The sequence below is a fragment of the Fukomys damarensis genome, unplaced genomic scaffold, assembly GCF_012274545.1.
Source record: "Fukomys damarensis isolate Sample0158 unplaced genomic scaffold, DMR_v1.0_HiC HiC_scaffold_24, whole genome shotgun sequence".
In the NCBI taxonomy this organism is placed as follows: Eukaryota; Metazoa; Chordata; class Mammalia; order Rodentia; family Bathyergidae; genus Fukomys; species Fukomys damarensis.
In genome coordinates this window covers 64,344,932-64,368,484 of record NW_022900936.1, presented here as the reverse complement: position 1 = coordinate 64,368,484, position 23,553 = coordinate 64,344,932, and the positions used below count along the sequence as shown (strand labels likewise).

At 38.7% G+C, this 23,553-nt stretch overlaps 1 protein-coding gene across 1 annotated transcript in view; it reads left to right on the top strand.

The window, feature by feature from the left end:
* Positions 1 to 23,553, top strand: part of Hgd (homogentisate 1,2-dioxygenase) — a 58,697-nt gene that overhangs the window by 15,822 nt on the left and 19,322 nt on the right. Inside the window, exon 5 of the mRNA XM_010630011.3 lies at positions 22,325 to 22,384. Coding sequence (XP_010628313.1) covers positions 22,325 to 22,384 — 60 coding nt within the window. The remainder of the gene's footprint in view (positions 1 to 22,324; positions 22,385 to 23,553) is intronic.

Below are 23,553 nucleotides of genomic sequence, written 5' to 3'. Positions count from 1 at the left end.
TCAATTAAACATTTTTATATACTATTTTGAGTGATTGAGAGGTATTCAGATCACAGTTAAGTTTTCTAGTTCTTTCCTTCAGGTAGCAGAGAATCCTCAGTTATGTTTCTGATAGTTCTTTCAAGTAGAGCCATATCTCATATTTTACAGGGGAACAAAGTGGTTTGTAAAATCAGCAAGATGAAAATTGAGCACAAATGAAATTATCTCTGAAGATCCCTTTAATCATTTATAAAGTGTAGGATGTGTGATTTTATGTGTACTACACAAGATGCTAATCTTTCCGCACACTAAATTTGAGAATCACTAAATTAGATTAAATTAAGGATTATGTGAAAAGCCCATAGACAGATTTCAGGAATTTAAAATCGTGTGTCCTTTAAGATAGCAATCAAATCAATATCAGTAAATGGGACGGGATGGGAATTTTCAGCACCCCTGTCTGCTCACATTGTCCCCAGCAGTTCGTCTCAGCCTTCAAACTTAATTAATACACCTTCACAGATTTATTTGTGGTTGTCAAGGCAACCACAAAGCCATACTTCTTTTGCAGTCTTATTTGGGATGGGGAACCATGTTTTAAAGCTAACCTTTAGGGAAAAAAAAGTGATGTGATTTCATAGTGTGATGTGTGATATGCTTGGGAATATACTGTTATTAGTATATGTGCTGCCAAAGCAAGCACAAGGAATTTGCTGTTATTACATGTTATTATTTTCAAGATAACTTATTATTTACAATTGCTGCATGTTGTTTAACATGAACATATCCCTTCTTAAAGGTTATTTTGAAGTATAGGCAGCATAACCATGGAAAATGAAAAAAAAAACCCAAAACAAAAAATACCTCTAGGGACTAAAAGATTTCTGAAATAAAAGGGTTTACTGAGCCTTTTCAGATGCTAACCAAAAAAAGAAAAGACGAGATCCTGAGCCACATTACCACAACTACCAGCAGCAGGGCTGGGTCACAGTTGGAAAATATCTAGAAGATCAGAGCAAAGAGCCTGTAAAAATAAACTGGGGTAGGAAAGTAGTACTCTAACCTACATGGCTATAGGCAAGAGGGCTAGGATAATACTGAGTGGGAAAGCTTTGGGATAGGAGGGAAGTCCAAAAGGATAATTGTTGTTACTGGATTAATTGGGGTTGAGAGTCCTAAAAATTTGTACACAGAGTGTGAGAGTCCTAGTGTTCACTGTGATGGGATTTAAGCCAGGAGCTCAACATAAGTGGTCTTTTCTGTTGGTTTTACCTCAAGCTGTTAGCTGATTAACTTGCCTTATCTTTTCCCCTTTCAATCCTGTGGCCTTTGTCATTAATTTTAGGACATCTTAGAATTTTTTTCTTTCATCAATGCTACCCCTGTACCAGTAGAATTTTCTCTAGATTTTTCTTATTATATAAGTAACATATATTTATAGAAACTTAAATTATGTAGAAATTAATACAGTAGAAAATAGAAGTCTCCTATCATAGGTGAGAGTCTTGTGTATGTTAATTCATTATTTCACAGTTGACAGAGAAGTCCATGGCACTTTAAAGCTTGAGCAAAGAAAATCGTCAGAATAGCTGTGGCAGAAGTTTCTACTTGCTTCCTAGTAGACCCTCAATCTGTATTTGTTCCCCCTTCCTGTTTCCCATGACAGCGTTGCTATACATTTGTCCCTGAACTTGTTACTTTCTCTTGTTTGAATTCCTCAAACACTTCCTATATGGTGACCAAGTGGCTTTCTGCTCCAGTACCTCCCCCGCTTGTTTGAGACCCTGTGTTCACACACACACTGTGTAAGACTTAAGTCTCACTTTTACTCCTGGAGCGTGAACAGCCAAGAGGCTTCCACGATGCTGGGCTCAGAAGCTCAGCGAGGCTCCAAGAGCTTGTCAGACAGCTAGAGTCACCCAGGAAGGAACACACCAGGCAGGTTGGCAAATAGACCTTTATTAGTGTGACCAGACGGCACTCCCCAAGCCAAGTAGCTCAGAGAGGTGGCTAGCTCAGAAACAGAGGCTATTTTATATAGGGCTAAGGGGGTGGTTTACACTTAAAACTTACAGGACGAGGACAAAGGCAAAGAATCAGTTGATCTGAGCTAGTGGTCATCAAGCATATACTTGACCGTCACGTACTAATGATCAGCAGATCGATTATCCATTATTCCATTTACAACTTAGATTATAATGTTTAGAACATTCAACTACAGGCAAGTAAGGAGTGGCGTGATTTGTGTTGGGTCTCTGTGTTCACTACAGTTTCCATTTAGTTTCCCAGCTACTTCAAAGCAGTTACCTAACAATTCACAATTAATCATTAGTTATCCTATAAGGGATGGGGGGGGCGACAGTCTCTAGGTTGTTTGCTGGTCAACACAGAGTCGCTCTGGTTCAGTCAGGCTCTTACAACTGTGAGAGGTCCGACTCAGAACATCACCTCCATCCAGGTAGTAGTTTACCTTGTCACCTGTCATCTGCTTCCTCTGCCTTCATACACACACCCTGGCTGTTCCTACTCCTTTTTGACAAGTTAATATCTCCTTCCAATTTTATGCCACATTAATTAACCACAGTCATCTGCCTTCATCACTTTCCCCCATAACCTCTTTAAAGTATGTACTCCAGACTTTCACTGAGAAAGTTTGAGAAAATTATTTTTAGGTATCTCTCTGACAGCCCTTCCCAGCTGAAACCTGTATGACAGGTATGCTTTCACCTGTCAAAGCCCACATCCAGTACTTCAGCAGCTTCACCAACTACCCATTTGAAGTTATCTCCGAGAATTTGAGGACCTGAAAATTGCCATGTTTCCTTCAGTCTGGTACTCAGTCCCCCAGACAGCATCATGGGACTGGTTGTCATCACTGTTATCCGTGATGCCCTCCCAAGAAGACTGGGGCTATCTCCTCCCCACCCCTGACCTTGGTTTTCTTTGGTGTTTACTTAATCAATGATCCAAGAGTTAACAAAAACTTTTGAATGCATTTAAATTCAGCCTGCAGATGTAAGTTCAAACCATTTATATTTTAACTAAGAACCATTCCTAATTTTGTTTATCATGTGTTTCTTCAGCAGAATCTAATAAACAGAATTTAACCACAATTTTACAGATTTCAATTAGCATTCATGAATCAGCATTCCACTTTAAAAGTCACAGTCCTTTAAAATGTATTTTTCTTATCAGCTCCTTACTTTTGATTGTTGGAAAGATAGATTTGGCCCAGTTAAAGCCTTAGCTAAGGAGAGTACTTCTTGGATCTCAATCAGTATAATTGGGACCAAATGAGAAATACCTCAAAGCTAATTAAAGACTATATCATAGCATTCCTTCTGTTCCCAGTAGATTAAATTATCAAAAATGTTTCAAAACAACATACCCTTACAGAGTTTTTGCTGTCTAATTTGTCAAATTGTTTAGGTCTTGCCACCCTGAAAGCCCCCTCCTGTCCAATTTATCTAGGATTTGCCTAGTTCTTTTAGCCTTTTGCCCAAGTGTCTCTCTGTCTCCTTGTCTCTGTCTCTGACTCTGTCTCTCTTCCTGTCTGTCTATCTGTGTCACTGTCTTTCTTTCTGTTTCTCTCTCTCTCTCTGCCCCCAACCCACCACCTTTCTCCTTTCTCAGTACTGGGAATTCAGGGCCTCACATGCTAAGCAAGGGTTTCACCAGTCCCAGAAAAACTTCTTAAAACTCCCTTTAAGCTGGGAGTGGTGTTGCATTCCTGTAATCCTAGTATGTGGGAGGAAGATTGAGGCATGAGGACCACCACAAGTTCAAGGCCAGCCTGGACTACAGAAGCAAGACCTTGTCTCAAAAAAACAAAAACAAAACAAAACTCTTCCTTAAATTTGTCCCAGCCTCCTTCCCCCACCACTCTTCTCTCTCCTCACCTGGCATGTTCTGTGTGCTCTACATGCCTTATCACCACTGTTGTTGCCTTGCCTCTGCTGTACCCTATCTTACATCTCTACATAATGACATTTGCTTGTAGGTCCCCATCTCTTTTTGCTAGGAGATCTGTGTACGTAACATAATCGTGAGACTTAAGATCAAAAACTGCAGAGAGAATGGGAAAATCAGAATTTTCCATAGACAACCTGAAAGGAAGAGAAAGAGCTGTAAATATTCTTATGTTTTTTAAAATCAGTTATATATTCGACTTGTCACTGGCCCGTCTGTCCCCAGCTAGGGTGTCCCGCCTACCCGATCCCCCGAGCACCCGCCACTCCCCGAGGTGTCGGTCCCTGGAGCGCCTGGGCTCCGCCTCTCTCCACCCCCTTCACCAATGAGACTCGCCGGGGCTGGGCTGCGCCGGTCCAAAGCCACAGCGCTGCGCTCTGTCCCAACCGCGCCAGAGCCACTATAATTATGGTCAGCTGTAGTACCGTTTTATATTCTGTTTTTTAAAATTTAAATATCATATTTGTGATTTTTCTCTATGACTTTATAAATTCCCTGAGGGCAGATAACTTTAATGCTGTATTATAATCCAATATATGTTTATACACTGTTTCTTTATTGTCAGATATCTAGGCTGTTTCTATTTTTGTATTATAAATCATCCACAGTTAAACATAATCCTTATCTCTGCAGCATTCCAATGAATGAACAGCTGGTCTCCTCTTTTTCCTTCTTGAGTCGCTTTCTTCCCTAGGCTCTGTAATATTGCACTGGCTGCTAAGCCTGCAAACAGAAGTGTTCTCTTGGGTTCTGAGCTAGACTTGCTTACCTTCTCTTGTCTCTGTCTCCCTCCCAGGAGGAAGGTAATTACTCTCTTCTCTTCCCCATTATCTTTTTGACTGTCTTCCCTTTTCTTCAATTTCTTAGTATACCCGTGTTCCCTCTCTCCTCTGTGTTAGTCTGATAGGGCCACCATAACCAAAACAGACTGGGTGGCTTCACCCACAAAGATTTACTTTCTTACAGTTCCATATTGCAAGATAAAGGCGTCAGCAGGTCGTGTTTCTTTTGAGGCCTTTCTCCTTGGCTTGTAGATTGCTGTGTTCTCTCTGTGTCTTCATGTCATCTTCCTTCTTTAAGGGTCTGAATCCAAATTTCCTCTTCTTGTGTGGGAACTGGTCATATTCAACTAGTCCTCACTTTTAGGGCCTCATTTTAACTTAATTATCTCTATAAAGATTCTATGTGCAAGAACAGTCACATTCTAAGGTCCTGCAGGTTATAATTTTACCCTGTGAATTTGGGAGGAACACAATCCAGCCCATAATACGCTTCCTCCACTGTCTCTCCCTTTCCTTCCAAATATCAGCTAGTGATTCCCACTCTTATTGGATTTTTTTTTTTTTCCTTAGAAGTGAAGGGATAGTTGTTGAAGAGAAATGCCCAGATGGAACAAATTGAGGGGAAGAACTCCTTGAGGGACAGAGGATTTCTCTAGCCCACTTTGCTTCCCACCTCCCTGGTCTCTTGCCCCACCCCAACACTATACACACCTCAGTGGGTAGCAGTATGGGGCCTACCCTCACCAAACTACTCAGGCCCGAATTTGCTGTAGCCTTGCAGGTCACACTGGAGGAAGTCAGTCAGACCACCCTGGGGTTCAGAGGCCATGCTGGAGCTGTTGTCACTGTGGAAAACTCACTTACCCTTTATCATGCACTTTGTCCTCCTCTTGCCATCATCTGCATTGCTAGGTTTTCTTTTTTTCTTTTATTTACCTGTCCATGACATTCAGTAATGGCCATTTTCACAACTCACATTGGACACTGCCATGTATGTGTCTCAACTCAACAGAGTCCATCTGACACCATCATAATCTCATCCAAACTACTGACTCCCCTTGATCTTTCTGGGGTGTCACTGGCACAACTGTACTCCACACACCCAGGTTTGAATCCTTAGAGTCATTTTAGAGATCTGGGTCAAATGGAATATCTAGTTTTAGTGTTTTGAGGAATCTCCATACTAATTTCCATTGTGGTTGTACTAATTACACTCCTACTACAATGAACAAAGTTTCCTTTTTCCCCACGGCCTTGCAACCATTTGTTACTGGTTGATTTCTTGATGGTAGCCATTCTTTTTGGAGTGAGATGGAATCTCAGGATTGTTGTAGTTTGCATTTCCCAAATGGCCAGCAATGTTGAACATCTTTTCATGTATTTACTGGCCATTTGTACTTCTTCTGAAAAATGTTTATTCATTTCAGTTAACCATGTTTTAATTGAGTCTTTTAGTTTGGGGGGGTATAACTTTTTTTCCTTTTTTATATATTTTACATATTAGTCCTTTATCTGAGGGATAGATGGAAAACATTTTTCCCATTCTGAGAGTTGTATCTTTAGTCTGTTGGTTGTTGCCTATGCTGTCCAGAAGCTTTTTAATTTGAAAATATACCATTTGTTGATTATTGGTGCTATTTCTTGTGCCACTTGGGATTCTGTTCAGAAAATCCTTGCCTATACCTATGTCTTGAAGAGTTTTACCTATTTTGTCTACTAGAAGATTAAATTTTTCTCTTTTAATATTTAGATTCACAATTTTGGAGTCTAGCCATTCTTAGTTTTCTCCAAGGCCTGTGGTTTTTCAAGGTGCCTATTCCAGAGGCCCCTCTGTTTACCCAGGCTGTGGCAATGTCCAAACTGAAAAGTGTCCCTGCTCATGCCAATAGATAAGGAAGGTAGTCAGATGCCAGATCCATGCCAAATCCAGAATATAGGATGAGGACTCAATTATTCAATGCTGGCATAGTCAAACCCAGAGCAAATCACGCAAGGAATGACCCTTGGCTTTGGAGAGTGGGGCCTGTGTTCTTCCCAGCCTGAGCTCTAACCCCTCAGGGCTTCTCTTTCCAGCCTGCTCCTGGGCTCCTTATCTGTGGCTATCTCTCACCCAGTAACTGTGGGAGGTTAATATTGGATACCTTGAAATCAAGCCATCCATAGCTGTTCTTTATCCCATATTAAAACACTTAACCCTTTCCTGAATGTCACCCAACCTGGCAATACGGTGGACACCTGCACTAGGATCCCTCCCCAGTGTTTCCTGTCATGTGGAAGGATTCCCAACCACGCAAAACCTGGTACTGCCCTGAAGATCACAGCTGCCAGCCCAGTCCACCACTGCCATTTTTCCTAGGGGTCCCTGTGGCCCCCAGCACCCGTCCTGCTTCAGTGGAATCAGATGGGACAAAGCCCATACTGTTTCTTTCCCTTCTCTCCATTGTGGTTCATCTGTTCTACTTCTCTGTAGCCTTTTCAGTTCCTTCCCAATTCCCAGGGATCTCTCCCTTCCTTCCTCCCTCCCCCTCTCTACCAAATTGTTATTTTTCAGTGTCTGGATTCTAAATCTCAGAGAGACTGAATTGCCGCTGCTTACCACTTTGCCATTTTAAAAATCCTCCTTCCTTTTCTTTTTTTTTTAATTTTTTAAATTTTATTTTTTTCAGCTTTAATTGAGTTTATTGGTACATTTTAGGGATACAGTACAGTTACATTCATTGTTGGGATCATGTACCTCTACATGACAAATCTTGATTCTCATTTTTCCCCTTATCTCTGTCCTCCCTTCACCCCCTCCTCCCCTCGCCATCTACAAACACTTTATTTTCATCTTTTCATTCTCTCACATTTTTTTCTTTTCCCTTTTTACTCTTCCCCTACCCATTCCACCTTCCCGACACCTTTAGTTCCTTTCTTCCCATTTCTAAATGTCAGTAATCTTATTAGAATCTTATGCATTGTTGCAGATTATTTACACCAGGGAAACTATTCGGTATTTACACATGTGTGACTTATTTATTTCACTTAGGAGTATATCCTCAATATGTATCCATTTTCCTATGAATGAATCTATTTTCTCGTTCTTTATGGCTGAGTAATATTCCATTTTATAGAAAAACCACAACTTCTTTATCCAGTTTCCAACGGATGGGCAAATGGGCTGTTTCCAAGATTTAGCTATTACAAATGTGCCGCTATAAACATGGGTGCACATACTTCTCTGTGATATGATTCTTTTAGTTCTCTTGGAAAGATACCCAGCATAGGGATGGCTGGGTCAAATGGAACCTCCAGTCCAAGCTCTTTGAGGTATCTCCATATTGATTAAAGATCTAAATATTAAAACAGAAACATTAAACTTGCTGGAAGGTAAGTTAGGCAGAACTCTGGAAGACATTGGTATAGGAAAAGACTTTATGAACAAATCCTCAGTAGCATGGGAACTAGCAGATAGAATCAACAACTGGGATCTCGTCTTACTAAAAAGCTTCTGTACTTCAAAAGAAACCATCAGCAGAACTAAGAGACAATCTACAATGTGGGAAAAAATTTTTACCAGCTGTTCCTCAGACAAAGGACTATTATCAAGGATATATAAAGAACTCAAAGCAATCAGTCCCCCCAAATATAAAGACCTGATTCAAAAATGGGCATCCGAAATGAACAGACATTTCTCAGACAAAGAAGTAAAAGCAGCAAGAAAATATTTGAAAAAATGTTCCACATCACTGGTCATTCGAGAGATGCAGATGAAAACAACACTGAGATTCCACCTCACCCCACAAAGAATGGCTGCTATCAAGAAATCACACAATAACAAATGTTGGCGGGGTTGTGGGGAGAAAGGAACCCTTCTCCATTGTTGGTGGGAGTGCAGACTAGTGCAACCTTCTTCCTTTTCTTGACTCGACTTCTTACACAACTCATCTCCTCTTACCTGGACTATTGTGATGGATTCCATGTGGCTTCCTTACCTATCCTGCATCCTCTGCCAGTCAGCTCACTAAATTATCATCTCAAAAATCTCCAAATTCCCCCACGACCCCTCCCCTCTACTGCCTGAATAGTCTGGTACAGGCTCCTGAGACAGAAGATCAAGACTCCTGATTCACTGTCATGGGCCTTTAATTTGTCTACTTCCTGGCATGTCATCTACTTACCAGTCACACTAGGGCCATCACTATTCCAGGACAGCACCAGAAATCCTCCTGTCTTGATATTTTATGCTCCTTGATCTACTTGGAATGTCTCTTCTTCACTCACAAATGTCTACCCATTAAAATTTTACCAGTTATTTAAGACTCATATTAAGTAGTACTTTCTTCCTTGAACTCTCAGTATTTCTCAGAGAATCTGAGAATAGGAGTTATGTCTCCATCCTTTTCAACTAATCTGTGGTACCCAGCATATACCTTCTTACAAGTAGTAAAAATTTTTTAATGTACTCCCTGGCAGCTTAGGCCTCATCATCCTGTAAATAGGCTAGATTGCATTTCCCTAAGTGCCTTGCCTGGCATTTGCCAGCAGTGCAGTGCACACTGCCCTGTTCAGCCCTTAAGGACAGCTTGCTAGATCTTTTTTTTTAATAGTACATCTCTATCAACTTACATTTCTCTCCTTGGAAAGATATTGGAGCTGTCTGCAAACTAGATGATTTCATTATCTGAATCTCTTATTTGCCACGTATAAGATGTTAAATAGGCCCTGAGCCAGTATATATGCCTGTGGGAATATTCCTGTTTACATTTTTCTTCCAAAGGCATTTTTATTATCCATTTCCTTATTTTCTACCAGGAAGACCCTACATGTCCAGGGCACTCTGCAGTAGTCTCTCTGAGGTTGGAGACTGTGCCATTATCATCCCCATTGCCTCCTATAAAACTTGGCACACAGAGAGATTCAGTAGCTATTGTTTGAGTGAATTAACATAAGGGGATTAGACAAGAGTGCTGACATCAACCTCAGCAGAGGTATGGTCAGACTGGGAGTAGACTGGGCCAGGGTGACTCAATAGTAGAGGAAGAGTGAATAAGAGTCACATTGAAAGATGAAGTGTAAGACCATGAAATGTAGTGTAAGCCTGAGTTCTCAGGAATAGTTTGAGAAACAGATTGATGGGCTGAGATTAAAGTGCTCAGGATATGTAGATTAATAAAAGGAACTGAGAGAGACATCAGTTCTCAGTAGAGAAAATTCAAATACTCTAAACCATTGGTTTCTTCTATTAAAAGATGATAATAATCAATCACAGGTGACCAGGGGTTGTGAGAATTAAACCATCCAACAAATATTCATTGAGTGACAGCTATGTTCCATAATCTATGCTAGGTGCTGGATATCTTAGTCCGTTTTTTCTTCCTTCCTCCCTCTCCCTCTCCCTTTCCCCTCCTCCTCTCCTTGTCTTCCTACTTTCTTTCCTTGTTTCCTTCCCTTCATGGTGCTGGGGATCAAACCTAGGGCTTCACTCAAAATAGGAAAGGGCTCTGTAATTAAACTGTATAATCAGTCCTATGTTGCTGTTGTTGTTATATCAAGATACTGAGGCTGGGTAATTTATAAAGAATCAATGTGTTTATTTCAGGCTTCTTGAGGTTGGGAAATCCAAAAGCACAGTGTGGGCATCAACTAAGGACAATCTTTTTTTATTTTTTTCTTCACTGAGTTTATTGGTATGTTTTAGGTATACGGTAAAGTTGCATTCATCATTGGGGTGTTGTACCTTTACATTACAGGTCTTGGTTCTCATTTTTCCCCATATGCCTACCCTCCCTTCACCCCCTCCACGCTCCCCAATTTGCAAAGACTCTTTTTCCTTTCCTCATATTTTTCTTTTCCCTTATGTCCTTTAGCCTACCCTTCCCACTTCCCCTATACTTTTAACCCTAATACTCCTATTTCACATTATCAGTAATACAATTTAGATCTTATTTATGCTTTTAGTTTTTCACACCACATGTGCGTACTATTTATTTTACTTATGAGTATGGCCTCAATATGCAACCATTTTCCCATGAATGACTCTAGTTTCTCATTCTTTATGGCTGAGTAGTACTCCATGTTATAGAAAAAACACATTTTCTTTATCCCGTCTTCAATTGATAGGCAACTGGGCTGCTTCTAATTTTTAGTTATTATAAACTGTGACACTATAAACATGGATGCGCATATATCACTGTGGTATGATTCTTTTAATTCTTTTGGAAAGATACCAAGCAGAGGGTTAGCTGGGTCAAATGGAACCTCTAATCCTAGTTCTTTGAGGTATCTCCATATTGATTTCCACAGTGGTTGCACCAGTCTGCATTCCCACCAACAATGGAGAAGGGTTTTTTTCTCCCCACAACCCCGCCAACATTTGTTATTGGTTGATTTCTTGACAGCAGCCATTCTTCCTGGGGTGAGGTGAAATCTCAGTGTTGTTTTCATCTGTGTTTCTCGAATGACCTGTGATATTGAACATTTTTTCATATATTTATTTGCTACTTTTGCTTCTTTGTCTGAGAAATGTCTATTCATTTCAGATGCCCATTTTTGAATTGGGTTTTTTATGTTTGGAAGCCTAATTTTTTTTAGCTTTTTATATATACTAGACAATAGTCCTTTGTATGAGGAACAGCTTGTAAGATTTTTTCCCACATTGTACAAGCTTTCTAATAAGACAAGATCCCAATTGTTGGTTCTTTGTGCTAGTTCACGTGCTACTGAGGATTTGTTCATAAAGTCTTTACCCATTTCAATGTCTTTGAGAGCTCTACCTAACTTGTATTTCAGCAAGTTTAGTGTTTCTGTTTTAATATTTAGATCTTTAATCCACTTGGATTTTAGTTTAGTGCATGGTGAAAGATAAGGGTCTAGTTTTAACCGTTGCAGGCTGAAATCCAGTTTTTCCAACACCATTTATTAAAGAGGCTATCTTTCCTCCACTGAGGATGTTTGGCTCCTTTGTAAAAGATGAGGTAGCTGAGTATATCTGGAATTGTTTCTGTATCTTCCAATCTATTCTACTGATCCTTGTATCTTTTTCTCTGCCAATACCATGCTGTTTTTATCATGGTGGCATTGTAGTATAGTTTCAAGTTGGGAATTGTGATTCTCCCTGCCATGTCTCTGTTGCCTAGAATTGCTTTGGCTATTGTAGGTCTCTTCTGATTCCAAATTAATTTTTAGGTTGTTTTTTCTAGTCCTGTGAAATATACTGTAGAAATTTCAATTGGGATTGCATTGAATCTTTATAGTAGTTTTGGTGGTATGGCCATTTTCACAATGTTGATTCTTCCTACCCAGGAGCAAGAGATATCTTTCCATTTTCTTAATTCTTTTCAATCTCTTTTTTCAGAGTGCTGTCATTTTCAGTGTAGAGTTCTTTTGCTTCCTTCATATCCAGGTACTCTGCTGAAAGTGTCAATTAAGTCTAGAAATCTTTTGGCAGAGTTTATTGGGTCTTCTATGTAGAGTATCATATCATCAGCAAATAATGACAGTTTAACTTCTTCCTTTCTTATATTTATTGCTTTAATTTATTTCTCATGTCTAATTGCTGTGGCTAATGTTTCCAGAACTATATTGAACAGGACTGGTGATAGTGGACATCCTTTTCTGTTTCTGATTTTAACGTGAAGGTTTTCAGTTTTTGGTCATTTAATATGATGTTGGGTGTTGGTTTTTCATAGATAGCCTTTATCAGGTTGAGATAAAGACCATCTATTCCAATTTTCTGCAGGGTTTTATCATAAATGGGTGTTGGATTTTATCAGATGCTTTTTCTACATCTATTGAGGTGATCATACCTTTTTTGTCTTAGGCTCTGTTAATATAGTGTATTATATTCATTGATTTACATATGTTGAACCATCCTTGCATCCCTGGGATAAATCTGACTCAGTCTGAGTGTATGATCTTCTTGATGACCCTCTGTATTCCTTTTGCCAATATCTTATTGAGGAGTTTTGCATCTTGTGTTCATTATGGAGATTGGCCTGTAGTTCTCTTTTTTGGTAGGGTCTTTCCCTGGTTTTTGAATCAAAGTAATACTTGCTTCCAGGAATGAATTTAGAAGTATTGCTTCCCTTTCAATTTCCTTGAACAGTTTAAAGTACTGGTGATAGTTCTTCTCTAAATGTCTTGTAGAATTCAGCACTGAAACCATCAGAACATGGGCTTTTCTTTGTTGGTAAATTTTTAATTATGTTTTCAATTTTACTGATTGTAATTGGGGTGTGTAGAATTTCTTTATCTTCTTTGTTCAACTTTGGTAATTCATAATTATCTAGAAATTTGTCCATTTCTTTTGTGTTTTCCATTTTATTAGAATACAGGTTCTTGAAGTAGGCATTGATGATCCTCTGGATTTCTGCTGGATCTGTTGTGACTTCACCTTTTTTGTTCCTAATTGCATGGATTTGAGCCTTTTCTTTCTTTCTTTTTTTTGATAAGATTGGTGAAGGGTTATCAATTTTATTTATTCTTTCAAAAAACCAACTCTGATTTATTTTTCGCATCATTCTCTTACTCTCCATTGCTTTGATTTCTGCTCTGATCTTTATAATTTCTTCCCTTGTATGAGCTTTGGGTTTGTCCTGCTCTTCTTTTTGTAGAAGATTAAGATTCAGCATTTGGTTGTTTATTTGAGCTTGCTCTGATTTCCTAGTGTGGGCATTCAATGCTATAAATTTTCCATGTAGAACTGCTTTCATTGTGTCCCATTGATTCCTGTATGTTGTATTGGCATTATCATTTAATTTCTTCTTTAATTTCCTCTATGACCCATCAATTATTCTAGAGAGTGTTGTTCAATTTCCATGTATTGTGACATTCTTGCAGTTTCTTATGCTATTGATCTCCAGTTTAATTGCACTATGGTCTCATAATATATATGGGATAATTTGAATTGTTTTGCATTCATTTAAACATGTTCTATCAGCTGGTAAGTGGTCTTTTTTGGAGAATGATCCATGTGCGGCCAAACAGAATGTATATTTTGATTTTGTGGGGGTGGAACACTCTATAGACATCTAGTAAGTCCATTTGTTCAAAAGCTTGGTTCAGTTCTAGTATTTTGTTGTTTTTTTTGTTGTTGTTGTTGTTTTTTTTTGTCTTAAATGATCTATTTGTGACAGTGGGTTATTGAGTTCCTCCATTACAATTGTATTAGTACTTATTTTGTTTTTCATGTCCCTTAATATTTGTTTTGTATAGTTGGTGGCATTAATATTTGGTTAGTATATATTTATGATTGTTATCTCTTCCTCTTGGAGTGTTCCCTTTAGAAGGATGTCCTTCTTTGTCTCTGTTAAATAGTTTTGGTTTAAAATTTATTTTGTCTGTGAATAACATAACTACCCTTGCTTTTTCTTGGCTCCTGTTGCATGGAGAACTTTTTTCTATCCTTCTACTTTCATTCTATGAGTTTCTTTTTGAACTAGGTGTGTTTCTTGTATACAACATATTGTTGGATTTTGCTCCTTAATCCATTCTGCCAGTCTATTTCTTTTTATTGGTGAATTGAGGCCATTAACATAAATGGTTATAACTGATATGTATTAACTTATCCTTGTCATGTTATTGTCCTGTTGTTGGCTCTTTTTTATTTCCCCCTCCCTTTAGTTTCTTGCCTTGCCTGTTGATTTGCTCTGTTGGGCTTCATGGTCTTGAGACCTTCATTTTCTTTTTCTAGATATTGTGTGGAATTGTTTGGAGTTCTGCTTTGGTATTCATAAAGTTTCTCAGGAGTTCTTTGTGGTGGAAATCGTATTTCCCCATCCATTTTAAAAGAGAGTTCTGCAGGATACATCAGCCTAGATTGGAGGTTGTTTTCTTTTAGGGCTTGAGATACCTCACTCCAGGCTCTCCTTGACCTGAGGGTTTGTGTTGAAAAGTCTGCTGTGATTCTGATGGGCTTTCCTTTGCATGTGAGTTGTTTCTTTTCTCTAACTCCTTGCATTAGTTTCTTCTTCTATTGAGTTTCCAGGATCTTGACTATTATATGTCTAGGTGTAGATTTGTTTTGATCATGGCTAGTTGGAGTCCTATATGCCTCACTTATCTGTATGTCAAAGTCTTCCTCTCTGGAAAGTTTTCTGTCATTAATTCTGTAGAATTTTTATGTCATTTGTACTTTCTCCTGTTACTTCATGGATTCCTATCAGTCTCATATTATTCTTCTTTTTATCATCTAGGAGTTGTTGGATTGATTTTTCATGATCTCTTATTGTTTTTAAGAGATCTCTCTTTTCCTAGTCACTGACTGCGATCCTATCTTCTATATCTGACATTCTATCTTCACATTCATTAATTCTGCTGCAAATGCTTTCTCTAGAGTTTTTAATCTCCTGGATATCTGTTTGAATCTGTTTCATGAATTCTCTTTCTATTTTTTTGGTCGGGGATTGAACTCGGGTCCTTGCGCTTGCAAGGCAGGCCACCGAACCTCTGAGCTAAATCCCCGGCACCATTTCTTTTCTATGTTGGGCATTCATGGCTTCTATCATAGTCTTGAACTCATCTATTTTATATTTGTCTGTTTCTGTTCTAGAGTCTTTCATCATGTCTTTCACTATGCTCACCATCTCTGTGGTTATCTGGGAAATTATTTTTGTTTTGAATTTTTCTACAGCCTGATTGATCCATTTTATTACTTCCTGTGCTCTGAGTTCAGGGTGTCTTGATAGTTGATTGTCAGGGTTTTCTACCTCATTTCCCCTAGAATTTGCTGTTACAGAGGACCAATTTTTTTGCATCCTAACATAACACCGGGCATCACATGTTTACACAGATAAAATGTGCTAGCTCAGGTCTCTCTTCCTCTCCTTACAAAGCTAGTGCCCTTATTGGGGCCCTGCCTTAAGTGACCTCATCTAATTCTAATTATTTTCCCAAAGCTCTACTTCTAAGTATTATTGACATATGAGTTTGAGGATTAAGCTTCCAGCACAGGAACATTTGAGATACATTTTTGCTGGGGGTTTGTTTGGACAATTTTACTCCAAAGGTACATGTGTTAAAAGTGTGGTGTGCAGGGTAGAGCAATTGGAAGGTGGTAGAACCTTTACTTTTAGGAGGTAGGCCTCATGGGATAGTCATAGGTCAATGCAAATGTGCCCTCAATGGAAATTGTGTGACCTTATTCTCTTCCTCTTTCTCTCTTTTTCTTCCTGGCTCGTGAGGTGAGCAGTTTGCTCTGCCATGTGTTCCTGCCATAATATGTCTCCCTCACCAGAGGTCCAAAGCAGAGGCTACTCAATCTTGGACTGGAACTTCCAGAACTATGAGCCACAACAAACCTGTTAATTGCCTCAGATCCCTTTTTTATAGTAATGGAAAACTAATACAACATTTAAACTATAATACTGGGTAATTAATATAGAGCCCTTAGCTTTGCATTCAAAGGGCAAGGTCAAATGGAAATGTCAGTTTCTATCCTTGATGGTTCATCTTTTTTTTAGCAGCCTCATAAAAGAAAGACTTTAGGAAGTCTAAATAAATTATTATAACTTATATGCTTCTTAGCTATGTTCTTGCCCATTATCTCAAAGAAGCCCAGTGGGCCAAAGTGTGATTTCTCTCCACATAAATTATGCTCTCCTTTTTCCTGAAACTGCAGGATTTGCTAAAGAATTCAGTGAGCCACTATTTTATTATACTCATCCATGCCTTCTTATCTGGACTGACACTTACCACTAACAATTACCTTGGACTTCTCTCAGCTGTTGTAAACAGTGGCTTAAACATCTCTATTTCACCTATAAGCTACTTCAAAATTCTTGGGTAGATGATACTGACTTGTAATGATATACCTATCTCTAGCCAGCCAGTGTTGTTAAGAGCATCCAATCAGTCCAGTCTGGCTAAGTCCATGTCGATTTTGGGTGAAATTTCAGAAAAAAATCAAAGAATTTTAGTGTTGAGAGGGACTTTAATATCACCCAGCCTAACTCCCAGTCTTCTGAGTTTGGAAATAATTATGCTAATTATTTATATTTCCTTTTCATATCTGAGTATGAATTTTGAATATCATTTATTGAATGTTGCTAAGGATTGTCTTTCTTCCTCCTCTGGTAATATAGAAGGATTTTAAATTCTGACTTTGGAATCCCTTGAAGGTGTTTTTCAAATTACTTTTTAACACTTCATTTATGCTAAGTAGAAGCTTATTTTCCAATAGAATTTTTGAGTGCAACTGCAAAATATGTGAAGCAATGATAGAACTGAAAGGAGAAATATATAAATCCAAAATTATAATTGGAGAATTCAATAACCCTCTCTCAGGAGTTAATAAAACAACTAAAGAGAAAAGATGAATAGATATAGAAGTGATGAATTTGTATATGCATGAATAACTGAGTTATATTTTGGAAATAATCTCTGGACTTTCAGAAATATTTGTAAGTTTGCTAGCTATTTTCTGAGCATAATTTTGCTTTCTTTTTTTTAAACCAATTTTTCTTTATTTATTCAACAGTTGATGGGCATTTGGGCTGTTTCCAAGATTTAGCTATTGCAAGTGGTACTGCTATAAACATAGGTGTGCATATATTGCTGTAGTATGATGCTTTTAATTATTTGGAGAAGATACTGAAAAGGGGAATAGCTGGAAATGGAACCTCTAGTTTTAGTTTTTTGAGGAATCTTCACATTGATTTCCACAGTGGTTGCACCACTCCACACTGCTCAGCAAGCATGGAGGCTTCCTTTTTCCCATCAGCCCCACCAACATTCATTAATGGTTGATTTCTTGATAATAGCCATTCTTTCTGGAGTGAGATGAAATCTCAATATTGTTTTAATTTGCATCTCTCAAATGACCAGTGATGTTAAACATTTTTTCATATATTTATTTGCCATTTCTATTTCTTCATCTGAGAAGTGTCTATTCATTTCAGGTGTCCATTGAGTCTTAAATTTGGGACATTTGATTTTTAAAAATTCTTTATATATTCTAGATATTAGTTCTTTGTCTGAGAAACAGCTGGCAAAAATCTTTTCCCACACTGGTTCTTTCTTAACTCTGTTGTTGGTTTCTTTGGCTATGCAAAAGCTTTTTAGTAACATGAGATCCCAGTTGTTGATTCTTTGTGATATTTCCTATTTAATTAAAGTTTAGCTCAAAATGTCTTTGCCTACACCAGTGTTTTCAAGAGTTGTACATATTTTCTCTTCAGTCAGACTAAGGGATTATGTTTTAATATTTAGATCTTTGATCTATTTCAATTTTTTAACTGCATGGTGAATGATATGAATCTAGTTTTAATCTTCAGCATGTGGAAAGGCAGTTTGTCCAGCACCACTTATTAAAAAGGCTTTCTTCCATTGAAGATTTTTTACTCTTTTATTAAAGATAATGTGGCTGAGTATGTTTGGAGTTATTTCTGCATCTTCTAATCTGTTCCACTGATCCTCAGGCCTGTGTTTTTGCCAGTATCATGCTGTTTTTATCACAGTAGCTCTGTAGTATAATTTCATGTCAGGGATTGTGATTCCCCCTGCCTTGCCTTTGTTGCTCAAAATTGCTTTTGCTATTTCTTCTGGTTCCAATTTAGTTTTAAAATTGTTTTCTTTAATTTTATGAGATATATTTTGATTGGGATTGCATTAAGATTGTATAACAACTTTAGAAGTATGGCCATTTTCACTATATTGGTTCTTCCAACCCCAGGACAAGGGATATCTTTGTATTTTCTGATATCCTCTTTGCTTTCCTTTTCATGCTACTATCGTTTAGTATATAAACCTCTCACTAATTTGCTATATTCTTGTTCTTTGAAATATAGTAATGTTCTCAATTGCCTTATATCTATTCATCCAATCATTCAAATATTTATCGATGCCTGCTAGAATCAAAGCATTGCATTAGGTGTTAAAATTGATGTCATTGTTTCTGAAATGTTTAATAATTAAATTCTGTATAAGGGGAACTATTTGATAATATATAGTATTAATAAAATAAACTTTAAAAGTTGTTTGATAATATTAATCTGATTGATTGATCTTCCATAATAAAATATGATAGACTGGGTGACTCAAACAACAGAAATTTATTTTATCACAATTCTGGAGGCCACAAGTCCCAGATCAAGGTGCCAGCCAGACTGATGTATATGGTAAAGGCTCTTGTATACAACCACCTTTTTATCACATCTTTGTATGGCCTTTCCTCTGATTTCATGTAGACAGAGGGTAAGATTCCTTCATTTTCTTCAAGCCATCAATTATCTTGGATTAGCTCCCCAAACCTATGATTTCATTTAACCTTAATTACCTCCTAAAGATCCTATCTCCAAAGCAGTCACTGTAGTTTAGGGCTTTCAGCATATGAACTTGTGGCAGGACATGATGGAGTCCAAAGCAAGGATGAAATCAGTTAACAAGCATTCTTTATTTTTTTCAGAAGGACTTTTCTGAAGTTTTATAAAATTTCAGTTCTCACCAGTATCCTTTTTTTACGTGTGAGAAAAATGAGAGAGGAAGAGAGAGAGAGAGAGAGAGAGAGAGAGAGGAGGCCAAGAGATAGAGACAGAGAAAGACAGACAGAAACACTTTCCTGAGGTCACAGTGAATGCAGAGATAGTAGCAGAAACCAAGTCTCTTAGTTCATACCAGTGCACTACCCTCTTGGTCTGGCCTTGGGCAAGAGAGTTACTGCACCACAGTATATGTACATTAGGGTTAGAAGGAGTCGTTTCATCCTCTACCCAAAGCTCATTCACCGAAATATCACAACAGGGCCTCCTGACTAAACATCTTTCCTGAGGATCCAGGCTGGCTTCCTCTTGTTGGTATTGCACTTATCAGAACTGCCTCAGGGTTTTTATTATTCTTCATAAGATGGGCCCTGTACAATCTGAACATAGACTCTGAACAATCTGCTGTCATCAGACCAACAGATAAATGATTCCTCTTCCTTTACCATCTGTCATTTGGAGGGAATCTTTTGGGGCGGTAGATAATGAAGGTTCAGTGAGGCCATTGCTTCATCAGGAGTGCACCCTGTTGAAGGTTCACTTCCTACACTGTCATGCAGTGGCCTCTTTTGCCACCGCAAGCCCTCTTTCTTCATTACTTGATGGCTGATGACCTTGAAAAGCTAGCCAGCAGACTTGGCAAGCCATCAACCCCTCTGGTTCAATCTTTTTTGTTCACAGAAAAAGAATCTCTCTGAGAGCCAGGATTTTATTTGTCTGTAACAGGTAACTTCAGAGGGTTTACAAAGATGTGATTCCACTGCAGCAAACCAGAGAGCAATTCCCTTGCTGGTCTCTCTCTCTCTCTCTCTCTCTCTCCCCCTCCCTCCCTTCCTCCCTCCCTTTCTCTCTCTCTTTCTCTTTTTTCTCTATGTCTGTTTCTGTCACCCTTCTTTATCTCTCCCCCCGTTCGCTTTCACTTTTCCTTTATCCTTTCTTTTATTTTTTCTTTTTATCTTAAATATGTAAATCCTTGGATTTGTATTATTTAAACATCCCTACTGTTTAGTAACTAGCACTATCACCACCTTATCTGGCCCAAAAGGCCACAATTTAATTCACTCATTGCTTGGTTAGCTGGTTAGTTTATTGCTAAGGCAATTCACTAGGTAGATTTTGCTGAGCATAATGTTTGTTTCAACTATACAATAATCATAGAATATCTGACTTTTCTGTGCTGATTCTTAAACTATGGCTGCACCTTAGAAAAGCATTTTATAAAATACTGGTGCCTTGGCCCCACCTTCACAGATTCTGATTTAATTTGTCCTTGGTTTCAAAGGCCATGCAGGTGATTCTCATGGGTATCTAGGGTTGAAAATCTCTGGTTAGAGAGCTAAAATGTTGCCCAGGCAACCACTGAACTGATACTCAAATCTTTTCCTTTAGGAGACATAAAATGATGACTCTTTTTCAGACAGTTTTCTTGGGCATGCAAAGTACACTGATACTACAGAAAGAAGTGGCAAAGTAATGGTTAGTAGTAGATCAGAACCTCTCCACACACTTCAGTAGTGCACATAGCTGGGGGTGTAGCTCACTGATAGAGCATCTGAAAAGCATGTGTGAGGTCCTGGGTTCAATGCCCAGCATGCTTGTGCACACACACACACACACACACACACACACACACACGCATGCACAAATCCAGCAGCACTCAAATGTGGATAAGTGGATGGTACTTTCCAAAATCCAGGGATATCCTTTTAGGTCAGTAGTTTTCAGCTAGAAGACATTTGGTCCCCAGTGGACATTTAACAATGTCTGAGATATTTTCAATCATTACAACTTGGAAGAGTGCTACCTGCATCTAGTGGGTGGAGGCCAGGGATGATGCTAAACATCCTCCAATTCACAGGACACCTCCTATGCAAAGAAGTACCCAGCACAAAATGTCAAAATCAATGAAGGTTGAGAAACTCTTCCCTAGATCTTGCTCTCAAAGTCTCCCTTCTCCCCCAAGAAAAATCATCCTTAATAGAATTAGTCCTGAAGTATTTCTCTTTCTGAAGCACAATTTCAAAGGTCTTTTTCAAATCCACTTTTGGTTTCTTTTTAAGTAGTCTCACAATGTGATCTTCCTACTTTGCTTTTAAGAAATGAAGTCTGTTGCTTGACTGTGTATGTCACAGAGACAGAATCATCCCAGCACCACCTTTTCTGTTCACTGCTTCCTTTCCCATCTGGCTGTGCTTCTGAAATACAGAATGAACTGAGCCACAGGACCAGATGGAGCCCTGCCCAGCTGGCTTCCACCAGGCACTGCAGCCCATGGAGCCAGCCCTGGGTGAAGGTCACTCCATGAGACATGCACTGGGAATGCTGGGGGCATCAGCCACCAGCCTAGGCAGGTCACACCTGCTGCCATGTTGATTAATAAGTGCTGGGCTGACACTTTGAGTGGGGCCTGAACCTGCTGACTCTCCTCTCCACTTCTTTAGATCAGTTTATGATTAAATTAAAGATTGTTGTGATTTAAACTGAACCATCAGGCAGCCTGAGGACAAAAGCAAGGTTTAGTACAGAAACAGAACCCGGTACTATATTTACCAAATCTAATCTCAGCTGGGTGTGTTTCCTTTCTCTTAAAGAAATAATTCAAAACTCCCAGGGCTGGAAGTAGAAGCAGAACCTTCCCCTGTGGTGTCAGGAGCCCACACAGAGAGGCTGGCAGGCTAGGAAAGGGAGCTGATTATAAATAGCATGAAAAGCAGCATCCATCAAAACTCACTGATGTGCTTAAGCAAAATGTTAAAAGAAACAAATAGCTTCTGAAAGAGGAAACAATGATTTATCTTTGTTTTTATGATTGAAAGTGTTAAAGAACAAAGATGATTTAGATTCACGTATGTTGAAAAAACATGTGAATGCACAACATAGACACAACAAACACACACATACACGCAGCACACACACACACACACACACACACACACACACACACACACACACACACAAACAGAGCACTTTTAAGGAAATGATGGCTGATCACTGATTTTAAAATATGAAAATCACAAGTGGTCACAGAGGGAGCAGCTGTCCTTTTTTCTGCTCTGTAATTGATGCTACTTATTTAGAAAGTCTATGGCTTCCCCTTATGAAATAGATTTCCCATGTGTGCATTTTTCTCTTCAGCTTAGATGGAAATCATTTGAGATTCCAAAAGCCTCTCAGAAGACAGTGGACTTTGTGAGTGTAAGTCACTTCTGAACCTTCCCTTTGCCTGTTTCTCTTCTGTGGTAAGTGATCTAACCATTTGCTGTCTGAATGCCAAGCGGAAGCAGCCCTATCAGGAGGGAGCAGAGACAAAAGCACCTGTATATGCCCTGGGCACTGGCCAAGGATGTCTTACTTATGCTCACCAGATGGTTCCTGACATCACTGGGCACTCAGGAGCTACTTGTGTCTCAGAAAGGCCAATTGGAAGCAAACATTTTCCTACCTCAAACCCCCTTTCTTTAGGTTAGAACAGGGGATCTTAAGCATTTTGTTCCATGGGCCCCTTTGAAACTCTGGTGAAACGTGTGTTTTTAAATGTATAAAATAGATTACATTAAATTACGAAGAAGTCAATTATGTTAAAATATATGATAAAGACATTATTAAAACAAATTTCATTTGGTATATGGTCATATAATATAGGTATCCCTTGTTAATGCACTAAAAGACCTATGGAAAATATAGTAAGTATGCCATATAAGCATATAAGCATAAATGATATTTTGAGATATCTGCAACATATGACATAAAAAATATTGGGGCTGGGGATTTAGTTCAGTGTTGCCATGTCGGCCTTGCAAGCACAAGGTCCTGAGTTTCATCCCCAGTACTGCAAATAAATAAATAAAAATAAATAAATAAATAAATAAAAATATCCATGATTTCTATAATTGGTAAAGTTATGGACACTTCTGATATTGCTGTGATTTGCTGCCTGCATTCATATAAGTTGAAGAAAAATATAAATTTCACAAAGATATTAGTGAAAATAACTATAAAATGTTTCCCATCCAAATTCATGAACCCTTTGAAGTGGGCAGTTCAGTTAGAATGGCATCAGCTCAGATACCAGGTCTAGTAAGTATGGTGCTGGCTGGCAGCTTTGCCTGGTAATTATGGGTTCTGGGAATACTGGAACACTAGTGCCCAGAACAAGGGTTAGGTGGGTGAAGGAAAGGAGCTAGACAGAGGTGAGGTTAAAAAGAAGCAGATGGAGGCTTCTGTAGACCAACTTAGCTCAAGGCTTGTGGAGGGACAGTCCAAGTGTCTAGTCATCAGCCACCGTGTTAAGTCATCTTGAATTTTTTACTTTTACTAAGTGCTCTAAATCTTGTATATACTCACTTCAAGAGACTCTACTTTTA